The sequence below is a fragment of the Lipotes vexillifer genome, unplaced genomic scaffold, assembly GCF_000442215.2.
Source record: "Lipotes vexillifer unplaced genomic scaffold, Lipotes_vexillifer_v1.1 scaffold792, whole genome shotgun sequence".
In the NCBI taxonomy this organism is placed as follows: Eukaryota; Metazoa; Chordata; class Mammalia; order Artiodactyla; family Lipotidae; genus Lipotes; species Lipotes vexillifer.
Window position 1 is genome coordinate 552,274 of NW_006795663.1, and position 20,867 is coordinate 573,140.

General features: G+C 45.5%; 1 protein-coding gene across 1 annotated transcript in view; it reads right to left on the reverse strand.

The window, feature by feature from the left end:
* Positions 1-204: 204 nt before the first annotated feature.
* The window catches only part of THSD4 (thrombospondin type 1 domain containing 4), a 566,919-nt gene continuing 546,256 nt past the window's right edge, over positions 205-20,867 (reverse strand). The window contains 9 exon segments of the mRNA XM_007467843.1: positions 205-347; positions 811-955; positions 5,525-5,704; positions 11,341-11,514; positions 13,166-13,339; positions 13,926-14,130; positions 15,087-15,216; positions 20,648-20,864; positions 20,866-20,867. The exon segment at positions 20,866-20,867 is cut by the window's right edge and continues 57 nt beyond it. Coding sequence (XP_007467905.1) covers positions 205-347; positions 811-955; positions 5,525-5,704; positions 11,341-11,514; positions 13,166-13,339; positions 13,926-14,130; positions 15,087-15,216; positions 20,648-20,864; positions 20,866-20,867 — 1,370 coding nt within the window.

A 20,867-nucleotide genomic window follows, 5' to 3' on the forward strand; every position in this document is an offset into this window, starting at 1 on the left:
AGGTTTCTGAAGGAAGGGTCAGCAGTTCACGGTGATGCTCAAAGGACAACTGTGACCTTGCTCCTGGGCACCGTGTGTACACTTTATGAAGGTGGGGTGCTAAGTTGGCTGGCAGCTCCACAGGCCAGGGAGCCCCCAGGAGGGGCAGCAGTCAGCCAGTCCCACTGCTCACAGACTCCCTGACCATGGCTGCGGAGCGGGGTGTTATCTGCTCCCCAGGAAGCCCGAGTGCCTGTTGGCCACGCGCGTGCAGGAGACGCAGCAGGCGGTCTTGTAGTAGTTGTAGACGCAGAGCCTGGCCTGGACCACCACGTTGCAGTTGTAGTACCTGTCCTTGCAGTTTTCATCTGCAGAGGAGAACAGAAAAGACTCTCTGAGCACGAGGGGCAGCCTGGACTTAGGGAAGAAGAAAGGGCGGTGGGTGTGGCTCTTCATCCTGGTCCTGCTGTTTATTATTGATGGGAGGTGTGAGCGTGGGCTGAGAGCTTATATTTTTTTCTTCTTTAAACATGCAGTTGAAATCTATCTACTTTGGCCATAAGGATGCTGGAACCAAATCTCTGAGTGCATTGCCATTTTAATCAATTCCCATGTAAGTTTATCTGTTGATGGGTGGCTTGGATCGCCATCTGTGTTATCAACAGGCACCTTAAACTATGAAATAGATACCCAAAGGCTGCTGACCCCCTTCAACTCCATGACTAGGCACAAGGTCACAGACCTAGATGAATCTGGCATTTTCATACCAGAGAACAGGACGGAGCTTAAGAAAGATGAATATTTTACTCCAAGATAGGACTCCCTACTTACCAACTTCAGGGACGCAGTCCTGAGGGTTACAAGATTCTTTCTCTTCTGGTTTCAACTGAGGGTCACAGAGATTACTTAGGGTCATCTCATCAGACAGACAGCGCACTTCCCGGACGCGGAAGCCGCCCTGGCAGCTCTTGGAACACTGCCCGGGGAAAGGAAGAAAGTTAGATTTCTTGACAGCCCATTAGCTCAGCACACGGGAGAAGACAGATATTGGAAAATTTCAGACATCTACCAAAGGAGACAGAGTATTAAACTCCCCTGCACCTAGCAACCAGCTTCAACACGCATCCACTCATGGCTAGCCACATCTCGTCTGTACCCACCCAGGTCCATTATTTTAAAGCAGATCTAGATATCATATCACTTCTTCCATAATATTTCTGTCTGTAGCTCTAAAAAACAAAGACTCTTAAAAAATTACCACGATACCATTATTACACCTAGAAATCAACAATAGTTCCTTATCTTCAAAGATATATTCAGTGTTCCTATTTCCATTTGCCTTGTGAATCTCAATTTTTTTAATAGAGTTGTTTTTGGAGGGGATCAGGTCTGTATATTGCAGCTGGTTGACATGCCTTTTACAACCCTTAATCCACGGGTTCCCCTCCCCGGTGTTTCTTCCCCCTTATACTTTATTTGTTGGAGGAACTGAGTCATTTGTCCTGTAGAGTTTCCCATAGTCAGGATTTTGCTGACTGCATCCCCATGGTACAGTTTGACATGTTCCTCTGTCTTCCACATTTCCTGTAAATTGGAAATTGGATCCAGAAGAGGCCTTAACAGGTGCAGATTTGATTGTTTGTGGTGAGACCGCTTCATAGGATGTGTATGGTTGTCTCTCTTTGGGGGTGGCCAGCAGCCACTGATGAGCAGATCCATTAGTTCATTTGGGATTGAAAAATGGTGATAATATCCTAACACCTCTTCTTCTTTTATAAGCTGAGAATCTAAAGAATCCCTACCCCTTCCTCACATATATTTACTCTCTGGTTACCCAGTGGTATGGCTTGTTTAGGAGAGACAGGGTAAATTCTTGACTATTTTCTTTTATTTATCAGTTTTCAGAATAATGAGTTGGTTCCCCTAACATCCTCCAATGGTGGAACCTCTAATTAGTTTTTTTTTATCATTACAAACTTATTATAGATGGATGGATTTAAACATATGTGATGTATTTCATTAAATCCATGGTAGTTATTATTATTATTATTATTAATTTTCTTTTCGCGGTACGCGGGCCTCTCACTGTTGTGGCCTCTCCCGTTGCGGAGCACAGGCTCCGGACGCGCAGGCTCAGCAGCCATGGCTCACAGGCCCAGCCGCTCCGCGGCATGTGGGATCCTCCCGGACCGGGGCATGAACCCGTGTCCCCTGCATCGGCAGGAGGACTCTCAACCACTGCGCCACCAGGGAAGCCCGGTAGTTATTATTTTTACTGATGCTCACTGATGCCCCATCAATGGCTATCAGGAGCCCAAAAATTGGTTCTTGAGCCCTTTGGACATGAACTCGTCTTTAAGAATCTCCTTGCTACCTGGTATGAAAAGACATCCCGATCTAATTTATACCTATAACAGTCACAGACCTGGAATCAGCCATTTCTCTAAGAATTCTTGGTTCCTTTTAGTGGGGAGTGGCATTTTGAAACCGTATTCTGGCTGATAGGCATGCCGTTTGCTACTGGGTTGGTCATTGTTTCCAGGCTCTTTCAGTGGATAAAACAGGGAAAAAATTTTTTTAAGATAAATTAATTTGTGAGTTCATACTGATATTTCTAAGTCAAATTCAGGACAACAGGATTTTCACTTAAATCTCTTCTACTTTTGGTCTGTATCTTCTTTCTCCTAAGTTGAGAATCCTATTTCCCAAGGATACTGGGGGTAATAGAGTTATACTATCATACTAGCATATTTACTGGTACATATATTATCACAGTACCATAAAGTAGATTATTCATTTACTTTATCACCCATTATACAACCAATCATCTCAGAACACAGGATACCAGCTATCACTAAAAATGTGATTATTGCAAACAATACAAACATTTTTCTGCAGTCCTTTTTGTCCTTACGGATGGACAGTCAAATTACTGTGGTTTACAGCCAACATGCAAGGGTGCTGATGCCACCAACTGCATACATATTTAGGTTAATTTGTTTCATTGCATTTTCCATTTTTAGGGATTTCTTTTTTAAAAAGAATAATTTTGTTAAAAAAATGTTTTTTTTTGGCTGCGTTGGGTCTTCGTTGCTGTGCGTGGGCTTTCCTTAGTTGTGGCGTGCAGGGGCTACTCTTTGTTACGGCGCACGGGCTTCTCAATGTGGTGGCTTCTCTTGCTGTGGAGCACAGGCTCTAGGTGCGTGGGCTTCAGTAGTTGTGGCACGTGGGCTCTAGAGCGCAGGCTCAGTAGTTATGGAGCACGGGCTTAGCTGCTCTGTGGCATGTGGCATCCTCCTGGACCAGGGCTCGAACCTGTGTCTCCTGCGTTGGCAGGAGGATTCTTAACCACTGCACCACCAGGGAAGTCCCTGTTTTATAAGTATATAAAATATTTCCTTAGTTCCAAACTCAAATTTATAAAACAAGGTAAATTAAAAAATGTCTTGCTTCCATCATCTTTGCTACTATAGCAACTATATATTTCATATTAGTTTCAGTTCACTTATTTATTTTTAAATTCACATGCAGAAAAATTCAGTTTTTGTGGTGCACAGTTCTGAGTTTTGACAAATTCAGAGAGTCATGTATTTCCCACTGCAAACAAGACAGAACTTTCATCACACACAACAAATCCTCTTGTGTTGTCCCTTTGTAGTGAGATTCACCCTGCTCCATCCTCTGGCAATCACTGATCTGGTCTCTGTGCCTATAGTTTTTCCTTTTACAGAATATTATGTAAATGTAATCATACAACATACAGTTTTTTGGGGGGGTCTTTCTTTCATGTAGCAAAATGCATCTGAAGTTCCTCCAAGTCGTGGGAGGTATCAGTTCATTCGTTCTTGCTGCTGAGTGGTACCCCATTGTTTGGACGCACTGCATTTTGTTTATCCACTGACATGCTGAGGGACGTCTGGGTTGTTCCCAGGCAAGGCAGGTGTCTTTGGAGTTGGTGGCCTGGTGAGTTTGGCCCTTTCTAGACTCTCTAAGCAGAATGGCAGAAGAAAATAGTGATCTGTTCCTGCTTTCTCAAGGGCCTTGGCCAATATCACAATAATAAAATGGTATTTCCCAGAAGTTGGCAAAACATCTTTGAAACTCAACACCTCCTTTATTCCCATTTGCATCCAAGGTGTGGTTCACCACATACCCAAATGGCTGTCATACACTGTCTGAAAATTCTCAGCTTTTATCCACATATTTTATAAGAAAATCCCTTTGATCACCTTTGAATGATTTTGAGGAAAGCTCTGGCCTCTACTCTGGACTCACCTACAGCCACTGCTTGACGATCTTCCCTGACAAAAAGCAGAACGAACACTGGTCCCCTTGTGTCCAAGTCATATGAAATGGTCACTGGGAATGATGACCTGAAGAATTTTTCTGTTTTAGGAAGTTTCTTAACAATAAACTCTTTCACTTGAAAAAAAAAAAGAATTTTATCACTGTTTCCATCCTTTTCCATTTCATTCCTTACTAACCTAGTTCTCTATTCACTCTGTCTCTCTGTAGCTCTGTCTTTCTTCATTTACCCTCCTTCCGTACAAAAAGGATTTGAGATGGCTTAAGAAATACATAAGAGGGCCACAAGATAAACAATAAGTGAGGAGGGCTTCCCTGGTGGCGCAGTGGTTGAGAGTCCGCCTGCTGATTCAGGGGACACGGGTTCGTGCCCCGGTCCGGGAGGATCCCACATGCTGCGGAGCGGCTGGGCCCGTGAGCCATGGCCACTGAGCCTGCGCGTCTGGAGCCTGTGCTCCGCAATGGGAGAGGCCACAACAGTGAGAGGCCCGCATACCGCAAAAAAAAAAAAGTGAGGAAACTGGGGTAAAAAGAAGATAAAAGTAGGAAAGAGAAAGAGAAGCCAGAGAACATTAGCACCTATAAGTCACTTTGTATATTCTGATAAACTCTCTCTCAGAGATGGGCCACAGTTTTGGCTCTGAGTTTCCTAGTAGCCAATTCAAAGAGAAAAACAGGATCAGTCCCATAATCCATATTGTCTATAGGATTTTAAAAAAAGTGTACAACACACACACACACACACACACAGGTATGGAGGCCTGACAGAAATTCCTCCAGTGGGATTTATAACAAGATCACTTCATGATGTTGTATTCTCAACAGCATCCCTGAATCCTTTCAGCCATCAAACCTCCGCAGCAGTATTTCTCAAAATGTTGGTTACACCTGCAGCCAACTCACCTAAGGAGCAAATTCCTTGGCCACGGTGGACCCAGAATCGGCCGTTTCAAACAGATCCCCTCTGATTCTTATGCACACAAAAATTTGAGAGTCACTATTTTATGGCCTCTATAGTTTAGAAATCAAGATTGTCCCAGTCTCAGGCTCCCCACTCCCCGCCAAGCAGGCTGAGTCCAGGGCACCCTGGCTGTGACCAAGTAGAGCTGATTGCTGCAGGGAATCTACTCAAGGGCTGAGCCTAGTGCCTGGTACCCAGTAGGTGGCTCAACAGTGTGGGGGGAGGGGGGAAGCATAATGATGTACTAACACAACCTCTACCAAAAGCACCGGGACTTACCATGCTCCATTCTGTGTTAAACCATTTGGCTCCGCAGGGCTTGAGGTGGCAGGATTGCTGGCTGGGGGGTCTCTCCAGGAAGGAACATTCATAGGGGTCCAGCACTTCAAAGGTGTCAGCGTTCTTCCTAACACAAATCACCTCCCTCTGTTGGGTCCCACTCCCACATTCGATGGAACACTGGAGAAAGAAGGAGAGAAAGATGGGTGCCACATGACGGAAAGGGGACGAGAACTACCATCCATTGAGCGATGTTTACCAGAGCTTACCATCATTGATTCAGTGAGGAAGAGCCCGAGGGTGCCCGGAAAACACTTCTGGAGGAAAAGTTGCACACAGATTCCAGTTTTCCTAACACTTCTGTGTCTGGAATGGAGAGTGGGTGCCCCGAGTTCTCACAGCTTGAGGATGCTGGATGCTGAGATCCTGGCACCCTCGGTGAAATGTGAGTGAGATAGTGTCCCGTAGGCTTTCCCACAGAAGATACCAGCCAGTCAATTTGGTTTTGTCTGGTAGACTCTTGACACCTCTCACTGTAAAACAATGAACTAACATTCTAGTTTATCTGCTGGTCTTTTAGGGGAGGGAACTGGGAATGAATTCATTTCCCAGAGTCTGCATGCCTCTGGATGAAGGGCTGCATTAAAATTCTTTGGGACACACAAAGCTGAGAAGACCACAGACTTGGGACAATGTCCCCTGGTCAGCGCTCTGCTCCCAACAGGGCAGCCAGCAGGAAGCCTTTGTCCGTGGAGTCCAATCCCCTGGCTTCTTACTTGGAGCTGAAGCTCGCTGGGGTTGCGGCCACGAAGAAGCCAGTCAGATAATTACACGTCTTGGTTCATTGTGTTAGGTTATGGAAATACGATGCATGTAACCGCCTATAAGTTATTCTATTTAGTATCTATTACTTTGTAAAATGTTTTTTGTTCCTGTTAGGTGTACTCTTAATACCTTTTGATTACAAAATTTTACAAGCTGTGATCTATATACTTTTAAAGACTTTAAAGAAGCTATTGCATTTATGAATAGCCTGTAAAAATGTCTACAGCTGAAACTCAGTATTATCCTTGCTGCTGTATGCAGGCACATGGCGAAATAAAAACAGGGTGGAAAAACCCACGTCGCTACCCAGCAAAAGTACCCCAAACCCAAGGCAACAGACTATGGATTATTCACACAGGGCATAATAAACATCTCCATGAGCAATTTCCACTTTGTGCCTTTTTTCTGCCATCTTCACAGACATCCAGAAAACTACAAGGCTTCTTAGTTTTGGGACTGTCTGCTCAGATGTTAGAGAGTAAATGTGATCCAGACACAGGGACAGACAAGAAGGCTGCTCTTAATAGCTAAAGACTGTGAAAGAACCATCCCCCCAATCCCTCACAAGAACTAAGACAATCTAAGGGTGAAGTAAACCCAGAATTGACAGGGAAGAAAGAAAGCATCTGCGCATGAATAATAGACCTGGTGGAATATCTTATGAATAAGAGTTGGGCTACTTTGTCTCCAGAGTAGAAAAAGACTCCCTAAGCCTGACAGGTCTCATTCTCTTGGGCTGGCTTCTCCATCAGCCTCAAGAGGACCACTGCTAGCACCTGTGCTCATAACTTCCCAGGGAGTCTCTTCCCCTAAGTCCACATGAAAAGTCCCAGGAAAGGACTCCATTTGGCTCGGCTTGGGTCACATGTCCATCCTGGACTAATCACTGTGACCGGGCCAGTGGGGTGTTCAAGAGGCCAACTCTCATTCAAACCACGTGTCTGGAAGGAACATTTATTTTTATATCCTGAAGTCAGTTAATGTTTAAGACTTACTTTCAACAAATAAGCATGCTCTATTTCATTTTCTTTGGGGATAATATCAAATTCCCAGGGCAGGGAGGTGCCAGCAGGCTCTGATAGTCTTATAAATTCAGAACGAAAACCTTGTCCACAATCAATCATGTCCTGACCCTTTGGATGACAGGCAATAAATTCCATGTTTCTAATCTTAGCAGAGATAAATGCTGCCTTCACCAGGATTCATGCGACTCTCAGTTCTCTGAGTAGGTCTGGAGTCAACAGGACGCCCACAGGTAAAAAAGACCTGAATCGGGCTTCCCTGGTGGCGCAGTGGATGAGAGTCCGCCTGCCGATGCAGGGGACACGGGTTCGTGCCCCGGTCCGGGAGGATCCCACATGCCGCGGAGCGGCTGGGCCCATGAGCCAGGGATGCTGAAACTGCGCGTCCTGAGCCTGTGCTCCGCAACGGGAGAGGCCACAGCGGTGAGAGGCACGCGTACCGCAAAAAAAAAAAAAGACCTGAATCCTGCTCCCCTTTCTTCTTCCTCAGACATTGGTGGACATGTGAGTCGAACTGCACTGTTTATCTTCTCTGTGTGAAGGCTGTTATGATCCAGTATTACGATTTCACACAGGATTCTTCCCATTGCCTCAGTTTCCATGAATACTTGGTGTGATTAGTGTCCCATACACAGTCCACTTCTGAATTATCTTTGAGGTTTAGATCCTAGGTGTTTTGCTACCAACAATGAGACAGAAACATTGGCAGAAAAAATAATAAACATGGAGAAAGGGAACTAATATTTATTAAGTACTCCCCATGTCCTAAGCAATGACCCTTTTATTTTAAAAATTTTTTATTTTATTATAATTATTATTTGTGGTACGCGGGCCTCTCACTGTTGTGGCCTCTCCCGTTGCGGAGCACAGGCTCCGGACGCACAGGCTCAGCGGCTATGGCCCACAGGCCCAGCCGCTCCGCGGCATATGGGATCCTCCCAGACCGGGGCACGAACCCGTGTCCCCTACATCGGCAGGCGGACTCTCAACCACTGCGCCACCAGGGAAGCCCAGCAATGACCCTTTTATATACAGTGTCTAATGAAAACCCAATAGCAACTCTAAAAAGTCTAAATATCATTATCCTCATATTTGGATAAGGAAACAGGCTCAGAGAGGTTAAATTACCTGCCCCAACTCAGAGAACTAAGGCGACACAGAACTGGGATCTGTTATCAAGTATGTCTAACTCTGATATCGACTTGGGTAGCATTGGAAGTACTTGAATTCTTTCTTTTTTGAATTTTAAAATATTTTACACTTTGTATTATAAAAATATTAAGGAAATTTGAGAAGAAAATACTTGCCCATGTTGTTTATATAAAAAACTATACTTTGAAGCGGTTGAGATAGGGTTCATATACTTTCATATTCTGTTTTTCACTTGCCTTTATATTATATGTACTTTCCACATCTTCCTAATTATCATTGTTCTTGTTACGTATCTTAATGAGTTACGATATACCATAATATCCCTAACCATCCTGCTGTCATGAACATCTCTGTTGAAAAAACTTTTTTTTCTCCTGCTAATTATTTCCTTAAAATGAATCCCCAGGAGTGGGGTGACTGGGTGAAGGCAAATGAACATTTTTATGGTTCTTGACTTTTATTGCCAAACTGCTTTCCAAAGGGGTTGTGTTGATTTACAAGGACAAGGCAGTCCATTTCTTTTCAGGGTCTGTTTTTAAAGCTACTTAAAAGAAATAAAATTCTATATGGAGCCAGAGGTCCAGATAATGTGTAAATCATGATCATCAGCCAGCAAGTCTTTGGAGAACCAGCCAGCCCTGGGAGCCAAATACTAAACGGCCCAAGAACTCAAAATACTGATGGTAATCATAACGGGGCAAAGAGGGAATGATTTTAGGGGGTTCATGTTCAATTTTGGAACCCTAAGGAAAAATTAGTTAATCAATTAAGTTACTTTATTGAGGCATTTGGTATTATTGGTTCTTCATAATGAACAAAACTTCACTTTTTCTGTCTCTGCTTCGTTCCCCCAGCTTTGTTGAGATATAATTGACAAATAAAATTGTAATATATTGAAAGTATGCACATGATGATATGGTATACACGTACATTGCGAAAGGATTCTTACAGTCAAGTTAACACATCCATCATTTCGCATATTTACCTTTTTTGTGTGTATACATGACAACACTTAAGTTCTACTCGTTTAGTAAATTACAGTATACAATACAGTATTAGCTACTATAGTCACCATGTTGTACATTAGATCCCCAGAACTTATTCATCTTATAACTGAAAGTTTGAACCCTTTACCAACCTCTTCCTATATCCCCCACCCCCAGCCCCTGGCAACCATCATTCAACTCTGCTTTCCTGAGTTTGACTTTTTTTTTTTCAGATCTCACATATAAGTGATACCATGCAGTATTTGCTTTTCTGTGTCTGGTTTATTTCACTTAGCATAATGCCCTCCAAGTCCATCCATGTTGTTGCTAATGGCAGGATTTCCTTCCTTTTTAAAGGCTGAATAATATTCCATTATAAACAAATACCACATTTTCTTTATCCATTCATCTGTCGACAGACACTTAGATTATTTCCATACCTTGGCTATTGTGAACAATACTACGAACATGGCGGGGGGCTGGGCAGTGCAGATATCACTCCCAGATAATGATTTTCTTCCCTTTGGATATATACCCAGAAGTGGGATTGCTGGATCATATCTATTTCTGCTTTTGACACTCAAATACAGACAAAACTGACTTTATTAACAATAATAGCACTAGAAGCTACAATTTATTATGTGTTTATTGTATGTCAGGCACTGCACTACACACTTGGTACACGTTACTTCATTTCTTCTAAAAATAACCTCATAATGTGCTTCATTATTGGCATTTTATAGACAAGGAAACCATGCTGGACCATAAGCTTCCTGAGGGCAGGGATATTTGTTTTGCTCAATGATGTATCCCAAGGGCTTAGAGAGAAGAGCACATAGTAGGTGCTCAATAACTACTGGGTTTTTTTTTTTTTTTTGAGATATCACCAATATCTGTTAAAATGGCAAAAAAGAAACAAAAACAAAAACAACTCAGACAATACCATGATCTGATGATACAGAGGAACTAGAACTTTTAGACATTACTCACAGGAATATAAAAGGGTACAGCCACTCTGGAAGAGCTTGGAGCTCTGTATTAAATTAAAAAAACATTTACTACACAACTCAGCAATTCCACTCCTAGGCATTGACCCAGGTGAAATGAAAACTTATGCACCCATAAAAAACTGTACATGAAAGTTAAAATGGCTTTATTCAAAATCACCAAACACTGAAGTGTCCCTCAACTTGGGAATCAACAAGTGTAGTATACCCATACAATGGAACACCACTCAGCCACAAACAGAATGAACTATTGATATATGAAACAATATGAATAAATCTCAAACGCATGTGTATTACATATAAGCAAAAGGGAGCTGACTCAAAAGGCTACATACTGTTATATACAGTAATATGAAATTTTGGAAAATGCAAGATTATGAGGACAGAAACAGACGAGTGGATGCCAGGTGCCAGGTTTGAAGGAAAAAGTTGACCACAAAGGCACAGGAGAATTTTGGTGGGCAATGGAACTGTTCTATATCTTGATCGTGGTGGTAGTAACACGACAGTAATGTTTGTCAATAATGATAGAACTATATACCAGTTATGGGTTGAACTGTGTCCCCCAAGAGTTCATATGTTTAAATCCTAACCTCCGTACCTCAGCATCTGACCTTGTTTGGAAAGAGGGTCTTCACAAATTAATCAAGAATAACTACTGTTGACCAAATGAGGCTCCAAAAGCATAAGTAGCTTCTCCAGGGTCATGGGTAGCACAGCTGGGGTTCAAACCCACCAGGCACCCCCGGGATACACCGAGCCCTATTCCCTGACCCAGAAATAGGTCAGGGGATGGACAGACACACCCGGTTCCGGCCACTCACCTGACTCCAGCTTCCCGCAAACCACTCCACCTCGCCCGTGCAGGGCCCGTTGTCACACGGCGTGGCCTCCACTGGCCGGTTGCTCCCGCAGCCCTCCAGCGGCAGGCTGCTGACGTGGTTGGTCATGCACACCACTGAGCGTGTCCGCACTCCAGCCCCACACTCTGCCGAGCACTGCGAGACAGCAAGGGGCGCCTTAGAGGGGAGGCCTCCCCAGGTATTCTGAAGCCACTCTCAAAGGATGCGAACGACACCGCATTTCCCTACCACCTCTTTCTCCTGGAAACCTCTGACCACTTCTCAGGCACGCTTTCCTCCATTACGGGATATCAGTATGGCACTCTGTCCTAGATTTTCAGGGACAGTCTTCTTTCCAAATAGCCTGTCCCATGGCTGTGATTAACACACTTACACTTGTCAGACTACTGTTTTGGCTTTCGATTTCGAAAATCTATTCAGCAGCAGAATAGTGAGAGCACAAAAACTCGGGCACACCATCTGCCTGCTAGTAGCTGAGTTTGGACTGGTCTGGGAAAGGACGGCTGAAGTCTGTCACAAGACATTGCTGCCTGATACTAAGGCAGATGGTTCCAGTCCCCGAGGGCCACAGCTATAGGAGTATTGGGAGGTGGCCTGAAATAAAGGGAGAGCTGGGCCTGGGAACTGGACAGATCAGTGTTAATATCCCTGCTATCTGTGTGACCTATGCTCACCTGGACAGCTGGTACAGGGACACATTCCTGGCAGGATGACTCAGAGTCTGCACTGTAACAAGGTTTCCAGGGATTTGTAGGCACATTACAGTTTGGAAGCACCCTGAGGGATTCTGCTAAGGGAAATGGTGCAGACCTGGCCTAATTGGGAGGGAGGCACTAAGGACAGAGGCAGCCACTAATGTCTCCATCCCAGTTAAACTTCCAAGGTCTTCTGAAGAATCCAGAAACCCAGAAACTGTTCATCTGATGAGCAGTCCAGCTGCGCTGGTCAGAATATGCCTACTGCCAGCCAGTCAACAGCTTCCACAAGAAAAGGCAGGCGAAACTCCTTAACTCCTTCCCCGCTCACTCCTTTACCCCAACGTACATCCTCGAATTTTGCTTAGTATTTTTCCCTAACATTTTTTTAAAATTGTGGTAAAATACACATAACATAAAATTTACCGTATTAATCATTTTTTAAGAGTACAAGTCAGTGGCATTAAGTACATTCACATTGTTGTGCGACCATCACCACCATCCAACTCCAGAATCCCTCTCTCTTCTGATATAACTCTTATTTTTGTCTTTGATAGATGAATTCAATTTCTTAATGGCTTCCCTTGTACACAGGTAACTGGTGGGCTAATGATGAACCATATACGCCTTGGAGTTCATCCTTGACACCTGACACCAGGGACCCTAAGGCGGCTGCGCTACTGGGGAGGGGAATGGTGGGATTGGTTTTGAGTTTGTAAGAAGCAGGGAAGGCGGCCTGTCATTTGCTGAGTGCCTGCTCTATGCCAGGCACGTCCAAGATGTAGGAAAGGTGTGATGTAATCCCTCACTTTATTTAGAATTTCATTATTTAATACTCGTGTGATGTGCTAAGGAGAATTAAATGAATTCTTTCATACCCACGTCTCGATCTTGGAGGCCCTCAGTCTTCATAGAAGGATAGAAAGCCTACAGTAGTTCACCTCTGGGTTTTTCCCCAAAGTCAGAAATCACCTTTGGGATTCCAAGCTAGCGATTCGTCTCTACGTGGTTTGGGGCAAGTCGTAATGCATGGCTCCTGCCCCTCAGACCAGCAGACTTGGTCCCACCCGCCCGCCGTGCGGCACGCTCACCCTCTCGCTCCACTCCGTCAGGAACCAGCTCTTGGCGCAGGGTCCCATGTCGCAGTTCTCAATGTCGTTGGGCCGGAGTTTCATGTTGCATTCCTCGTCATCGACGACGTCCCCAATGTTGCTCACACACTTCACATCGCGGGTCCTCTGCCCCACTCCACAGGGCACCGAGCACTAAAACACAGCAAGCGCACATCAGCGCACCGGGCAGTGCCAGCTCTGAGGGCCCCTCTGGTCAGGGTGCCCTCGTCCTCGTTACCCGCCACCTGAGCAGAGGACGGGGTGGGGCAAGACCCCTGGGTTGCCGGGTCCCCTCTCAAGCGATGCTACCTGGGGAGGATCCCAGCCTGAAAACATCACATGCCTTCTCTCTAAGATCTGCTTGGATGTCTTGCCTACTTTGATCCTCTGGGCCTCAGTTTTGCCATCTATAAAATGGGAGAGCACGACTGGAAGGAGGAGTTGGCTCTAGCAGCCTTTGCCAGCCTTCACTCCACCGTGACACAGGAGAGAGAGGACACCTGTGTGCACACGGCTCCCATGGGCTCACCCTGAAAGTTGGCCCTTAAGTCTATCAGGATGATAGGATGGCCCTATCAGCACATGCTATGGTTTGCAGAATAGTCCTTCCAGAACCCCACAGGATGGGTCCTCCTGGAGAATCCAGGGTTCTCCCACGTCAGGTCTTGGAGGGGGGAGGCAGGAGGGTGGCGGTAGGTCTTGGAGGGGGAGCTCCAGAGCAGGCTGGCCTGCTGCGTACCGAGGTCCAGTCCGTCCGGATCTGCCACTCGCTGCAGATCTTGAGCTGGCAGGTGCTGGTGGTCTCGGGCTTCTCCAGGTGCTGGCAGCGGTAGGGCTGCACCGTCAGGCTGCGGTTGGCATACACCTGGCGACACAGAACCTGGCGGTGCTGCATGCCCAGGCCACAGGTTTTGCTGCACTCAGACCACTCCCCGATGTCCCAGCTAGCTCAGGAACGAGAGATCGAGAGGGACCGGTCACTTCAGTCAACAGGAAGAGAGCATCTTACACAGAAGTTGACCAAGCCAACTTACAAAGAAGCATCAGAATTGTTATGGGTGATCCCCAGCCCAGAGCAGTGCCTGGCAGTCTGCCTAAGGCCATCTGACTCCATAAAGAATGTGGCTCTGTTCCATATTCTCTTTAGCAGTGATTAGGGCCCAGATTCCGTAAACTTACAGAAAACCAAGAAGGTACGAAAGATGTTTATCTAGTCAGAAAAATAACTCCAAAGATGAGTTTTATTACCGTGTAGAACATTAACCCACTTTGGAACTAACTTAGAAATCTTCTTCCAACCTTTGTTATTTTTCATGAACTATTTTACACATCAGTTCCACATATTCTCCTCTGTTATGCTCCTTTGTCATTTCCTTGAATAAGACATTGGCACATGGGCACTATGTCTTAGGATGAGAATTATGTTCTTATTAGTTTGAGAATTATGTTTTGACCCCTTTCAGGGCTTTCCCTCCTTGTCCTTCTAAAAGTGTCCTATTTATTATTCAATAACTAAACCAAGACCTCTCCTGAGACACTCCCCAAGCAGATGTATTTGTGACTTACATTAGTCTCTCTCCGTACACAGCTCACCTGAGCACTGACTGCACTGGATTGTAACTCTTTGCTTCCCTCTTTGTTTTCCTTGCCAGCTAAAACCTAATTTCTCCAGTTCCCCAAAGGCTTCCTGGGAGTGGGCTGACCAGTTAAAGGCTATGAGCTCCTGTGTGGATCCTGAAAGACAGGTGCGCTTGCTAAACAGATTGCATTTTATGCATAGACTAAGTCTCCTGTTTCTAAATCAGATGTAGGCTGGTTTAAAAATTAGATTACATCTACTACTAGGGTCCTATGCACAAGCAACTAGAAGTGAGCTGAAAACAGGCAGAGGCCCTCTTACAAGGCTGGGCAAGGGAAGATGTTGCAGGGTTCCTCCTCCGGGGTCGGCTTCATGCTCGAGTCACAGTAGCTCTCAGGAACCTCTTCGTGAGTGTTTCTGTTCACACAGCGAAAAACAGGGTACTGTGATCCTGCAGGGACAAGGAGAACACACTCTAATGCTGGCCTATGAATGCAGATGCGCAGAGATCCAGATGCTGATGAAGAAAAGCCTCAGAAACAGAACGATTCACACACACACACACACACACACACACACACACACTCCTCTATTCCTGAGTTTACACGCAACTCCTGCACAAGGGCTTTCCTAGGCACTGTCCGGGGCAAAGAAGAGCAGGAATAGTTCCTGCCCGCAAAGGCCTTATAATCTATTTGTGGACATGGTTTGAACATGTTCAGAGGCAGATAAAAACAATTCCCCTAAGAGTTCAAGACAACAAGAAAGATCGATAGGCGGGGGACTGATTATAAAATGAACACAAATAATAACTTCTTGAAGGTTTTCCGCAGACATGAAAGAGAGAGGGTTTTGCAGAGAGAGGGTTGGTTTTGGGTAGCTGTGCACACGTCTGTCTTGGAGGGGGGCTCTGTCCAGGCCACGGAACTGGAACAAAAGTTCATGGCAAACCGGCCTGCGAGAGCCAGGTATGTTGAAGCAACAGTCAGGTTGGGGCAGAGAAGTAAGAAGATTCAAGAGAGGCTAGAAAAGCAGCTGGCTTCGCCTTTGTAAATCATTTTACACATTCCCCCAGTAAAGGACTGATCCAGTGGAATTTTGGTTATTTGAGTATATGTCTGCCTCCTATGAGATGGTGAGTTTCTAGGGGACAGGACTAGTGCTTGCTCAACCCTGTAACCCCAGTACAGCAGGGAAGTAAGTGCTCCATAAAAGTTTGTTGAGTGAATATTTATCAGAGGTCTAACATTTGTTTTTGTTACTTTGCTAAAAAAAAAAATACTGACTGCCTGTTTTTTTGTTTGTTTTAAAGCCCAGCCTCATGTTTCATACTTAATAAGGCATAATCTATTTTGGAGAAAAAGTCAAAGTTTGTTCAGTGAAATTTCTAGCTCTCAACTGGAAAAAACAAAACCAAAACTGATTCAATTTGGCCTGCCTCTCTCTCTCTCTGCTACCCCCTGGTGGCAGCAATGAAGTATTACTACTGGGTGTTTACAAAGAACAGTAACTGGGGGAAGGCGCAACCCGAGCATCTGGAGAGTAAGATGCTTTTTCATAAATGACTGTGCACCCACTCCACCCACCCCCGGCCCCAGTCTAGGCCAGTAGCTGGGTCCCGCTGGGCAGAACACTGGCATTTAGGCTACAGCTTTGTCTCAGCTCTGTTGCTAATTGGCCAGGCATTTAGAGTTTCTTAACTTCAACTTGCTATAATTTTAATTGTAACTAGAGGGATAACTTTGAATGTGTCTCTAAATATTTCAGCAGCCGCGAAGTGTTCCAATGCTTCTTTAAGCTGATTTTGTGGGACACACCGAGCCAGAAAGTAGTTCTTGTAAAAAACATGACAGTTTGTAAGACAGTTTTGAATCAGAAACAATCGTTTGTTTAAACTACTATGGGCATAAACATTTACAATGCAGCTATAACTTGAGACCATTATTTTAAAATAATGTTCCAATTAAGCATAATTATTAGCTGAGTAAAAAGCAGTACTACGCATAGCATAGGGAGATCAGCTCGGTGCTTTGTGACCACCTAGAGGGGTGGGATAGGGAGGGTGGGAGGGAGACGCAAGAGGGAGGAGATATGGGGATGTATGTATATGTATAGCTGAGTCACTTTGTTATACAGCAGAAACTAACACACCATTGTAAAACAATTATACTCCAATAAAGATGTTAAAAAAAAAAAAAGCAGTACTGGCTATAAAATTAATAGGAAGCAAAAACTTTTGTGGAATTAAATTTTGTCCGGTAACATATCTGCTTCCATTAAGAAGAGATTTTTAATGAAATTCAACAAACATTAAGGACATTGTGCTGAGTTACAAAGATGAATAAGATTCAGTTCACAGCTTGCAGGATACTCATTGGGATGCAGCTAATAAGGGCTTAAGTAAAAATTTCATTATTCAGCCCATCCCTTTCCCATCAGACCATGTGGGTTTAACTTTTCTACTTACACGTTTGTGGATTGGAAGGCAAAAGTAACTACCCCAACTGCTTGGCACTAATGAGGGGGGAATTGAATATCTGTAGCTGAAAGGATACAAGTTACCCTAGGAATGCTCTGTGCCTTGGAAAGATGGGTCCTGTTTGGGGCTGTGTGCACTTTAGCCACTGCCTGCCTTGCCCCTGGTCCAGTTCCAGCGTTTAGCCAAGGAAATAAACTCAGAGGTACTCTTTCTGTCTCCGATGGTGGGAAAACACTAGATCTATAGTTCTTGACTCCAATGACCGAAAAGGTTTCTTTCTCTGGGTCAGTTTATATTTCTGCAGAAAAGGAGACTATCACTCAGAATGGTGCCTGGCCACCTCTTCATTGTCCAAGCCTGCCATACAATTAGCCCTCTAAGTGCTAGCCAGCAAGAGTGGGGTGGGGAGGTCAGGTGCTGGCTGGGCTTCAGGTAGCAGGAACAATCTGGGATCAGTTTGGTTGGGCTGTACGTTCAACGTGTTGATCTAAACAAAAGTATGTTACGTTGGAGGGGGGACTGTATCACAGGTAATCACTGGACATTAAATGAGGTAAGTCAGTGAATTCAGGGGACCGTGTAGAGGTCAGTGAGGCATGGTGGAGAGATGGACAAAATAAGAAAGAAAAAATTAAATAACTCTAGTCTTGGAACGTAAGGGATCAACTGGGCCAAGCCAGGAGTTTGACCAGATAAACAGAGGTCCGGGCAGTGACTGGACAGAGTATGGGCCTCTCTTGTACACCAGTGACAGGGCTCCCCACTGTGATCATGCTATCATGATGCTGGAATTTTAATCTGAGAGGCACAGAAATGTGTGGTCTGGTGCGTGTTGCCAGGAAAGGCTGGAGGAGGGTTTGGGAGAGGGTTTGTGTGGGGAAAATGATGAGATCACGAGGCAAGTGGACTTGGGTTGTGCAGAATAGAGATGGACAGCCCTGGCAGGCTCAGAATTTCTTGGTCACGGCACACTTGTCACTACCACAGACAACCATGAGATGAGCTAAGTGTTTTGTGCATCCACACTGCCTCCCTGCCCTGACATCTCTGAGGCCATCGCTGGCTGGGAGCAAACCTTAGAGGGAGCAAAGGGGTCCCTCCATCATGCTTGGTACAGAACAGATACAGACCGTTGAATGACCGCCTGGATGAGTTCAGTGAACACAAGGCTGGGTGAGCAGCACGCAGGGTGCATGGCAAATGGCACGTGCTCTTGTCCTTGTCCCACTGTGTCCACAATGCAATGCCTTATGGTCTCCAGACAGGCCTACATCTCATCCTACTGGAAAGGCTGGGCCAGGCTGTCTTTAAAGACATGAAATGGAGGAGACTCTTCTATACATGCCACCCTTGATATCTAACCACATGACAACAATCTTTATCCTTTCACCTAGTTTTCACCTAGTTCTGAGTGTATCTGTTTTCACCTGATCTCACCTAGTTCTGAGTGTATCTGTTTCCGTTAGTAGGCATCACACCACTACCTAAATGGTAGACTATTTCAGCACTACCAAATTACCTTTGGGGGCTTCCCTGGTGGCGCAGTGGTTGAGAGTCCGCCTGCCGATGCAGGGGACACGGGTTCGTGCCCCGGTCCGGGAAGATCCCACGTGCCGCGGAGCGGCTGGGCCCGTGAGCCGTGGCCGCTGAGCCTGCGCGTCGGGAGCCTGTGCTCCGCAGCGGGAGAGGCCACAACAGTGAGAGGCCCGCGTACCGCAAAAAAAAAAAAAAACACAAAAAAACCTTTTGGTCCTGGGCTCCTACGTCAAGCACATTTCATTTCACACTGCTTACCTCTATGGCGTCATGGACAGACCCTCACTAAACTGATTTTGGCCTTAATGCATAATTATCTCTAGCTTTCTGCCTCTTTTAAGACACACTTAACAGGCATTTAACTTTCCCTCATAAGGCTTATAAGAGAAGTTGGCACAATGACTCTCCAGTTCACATTCTCTGCACAAGTATTAAGTATAAGCACAATAAAACCTCCATAAATCAGCACTCCAGTTATGAAGCCATCATGGAACCAGCAAAGATTCCAGGCAGGAACGGCTCCAGACCCCAAGAGGAACCAAAGACTTAAATTCGATTCTCAAAAGCTACTAAGTCAGTGCTCTTATGAAAAAGATAAAAGTGTTAAAGGTGGTTGTGAAAGATTTTTCCATGTGTTGATTATGCCATCGTTTCCAAGTTTTGTACTCTCAGATGCAAGTCTCTTGAAGAAAAGGAAAAAAAATCCCCAAACCAATATGCTGGAGGTATCAGTTTCCCAGTTGCAGAAACTCCTCAGGGATACAGCCTCTGTTTCTATGGTAACCTCCCCTCGAAGAACAGCTGTTTTACAGTCACAAATAGCACTTTACTACAAGCAGGATGCTATCACCATGTATATGAAGGAAATCATGACTGCATAGTTATACATATCCTTGCAATGAGGATCTAAGGCACCTGGAACAGAAAAGCAGCATCAATTTCCAACCCAGGTGCAGAACATCAGGCAGGTCAGGGGATTCTGGACACCACATCCCACATCTATCTTGCCTTTGAGTGTTCAAGGACACAGGACCATGAGTCCACATCACAGTCCAGACTGATACTGACCCTTTTACACACAGCCAGGCTTTGCTTCAAGCCTATCACAACTCTGCTGCTTTATTTATTTATTTCGATAAATTAATTTATTTTATTTTTGGCTGCATTGGGTCTTTGTTGCTGCACGCAGACTTTCTCTAGTTGCGGCGAGTGGGGGCTACTCTTCCTTGTGGTGTGTGGGCTTCTCATCGCAGTGGCTTCTCTTGTTGTGGAGCACAGGCTCTAGGCATGCGGGCTTCAGTAGTTGTGGCACACAGGCTCAGTAGTTGTGGCTCACAGGCTCTGGGGCACAGGCTCAGTAGTTGTGGCGCTCGGGCTTAGTTGCTCTGTGGCATGTGGGATATTCCCAGACCAGGGCTCGAACCCATATCCCCTGCATTGGCAGGTGGATTCTTAACCACTGCACCACCAGGGAAGTCCACAACCCTGCTTTATTTAAATTTCACCTAGACTCCACCTTTCCCCCTAAATCCTATTACTGGATCTTTTCTTTCCGTTGGAGAGATGCCCTATGCTCCCACTGGTGTGTTGTACCCTTTGCTGCATAAACAGACTTCGTTAGGCTACAGCCTTGTTACAAATTGTAACCATGAGCACAGCAGGTTTTCTGAGTTCTCTAAGTCCTTCGAGTGGATCACTGAGCCTGAGGGTGGTCTTGGGGACCCCCAACACAGCCTCACACTAACGAGCAATCTCACAGTCAGGCTCAAGGAGGGGAAGCTTTGCCATGTGCCTGGGGCCTACCTGCATGTTCCCCACTCCTGCTCGGGGATCTGCAGAGACCCTCCTAGCCCGCACATGAGCTCACCTTTCCCGCAGGTTGTCGAGCACTCCGTTGTCCCCAGCTGTTTCCAGTTGTGATCCCGGCTCCGCCGTGGGGTCTGTGGTGCTGGTGGTACCACATTGTCCGGCCGGTGGGGAGAGAATCTATCAGGATGCCTGACCGGGAAGGTCTGTGCTGATTCCGAGGTGAATATTTCAGGTGCCCCGCCGTGCATGTCTGCCTTCTCTTCGTCCCCCTCTTTCCC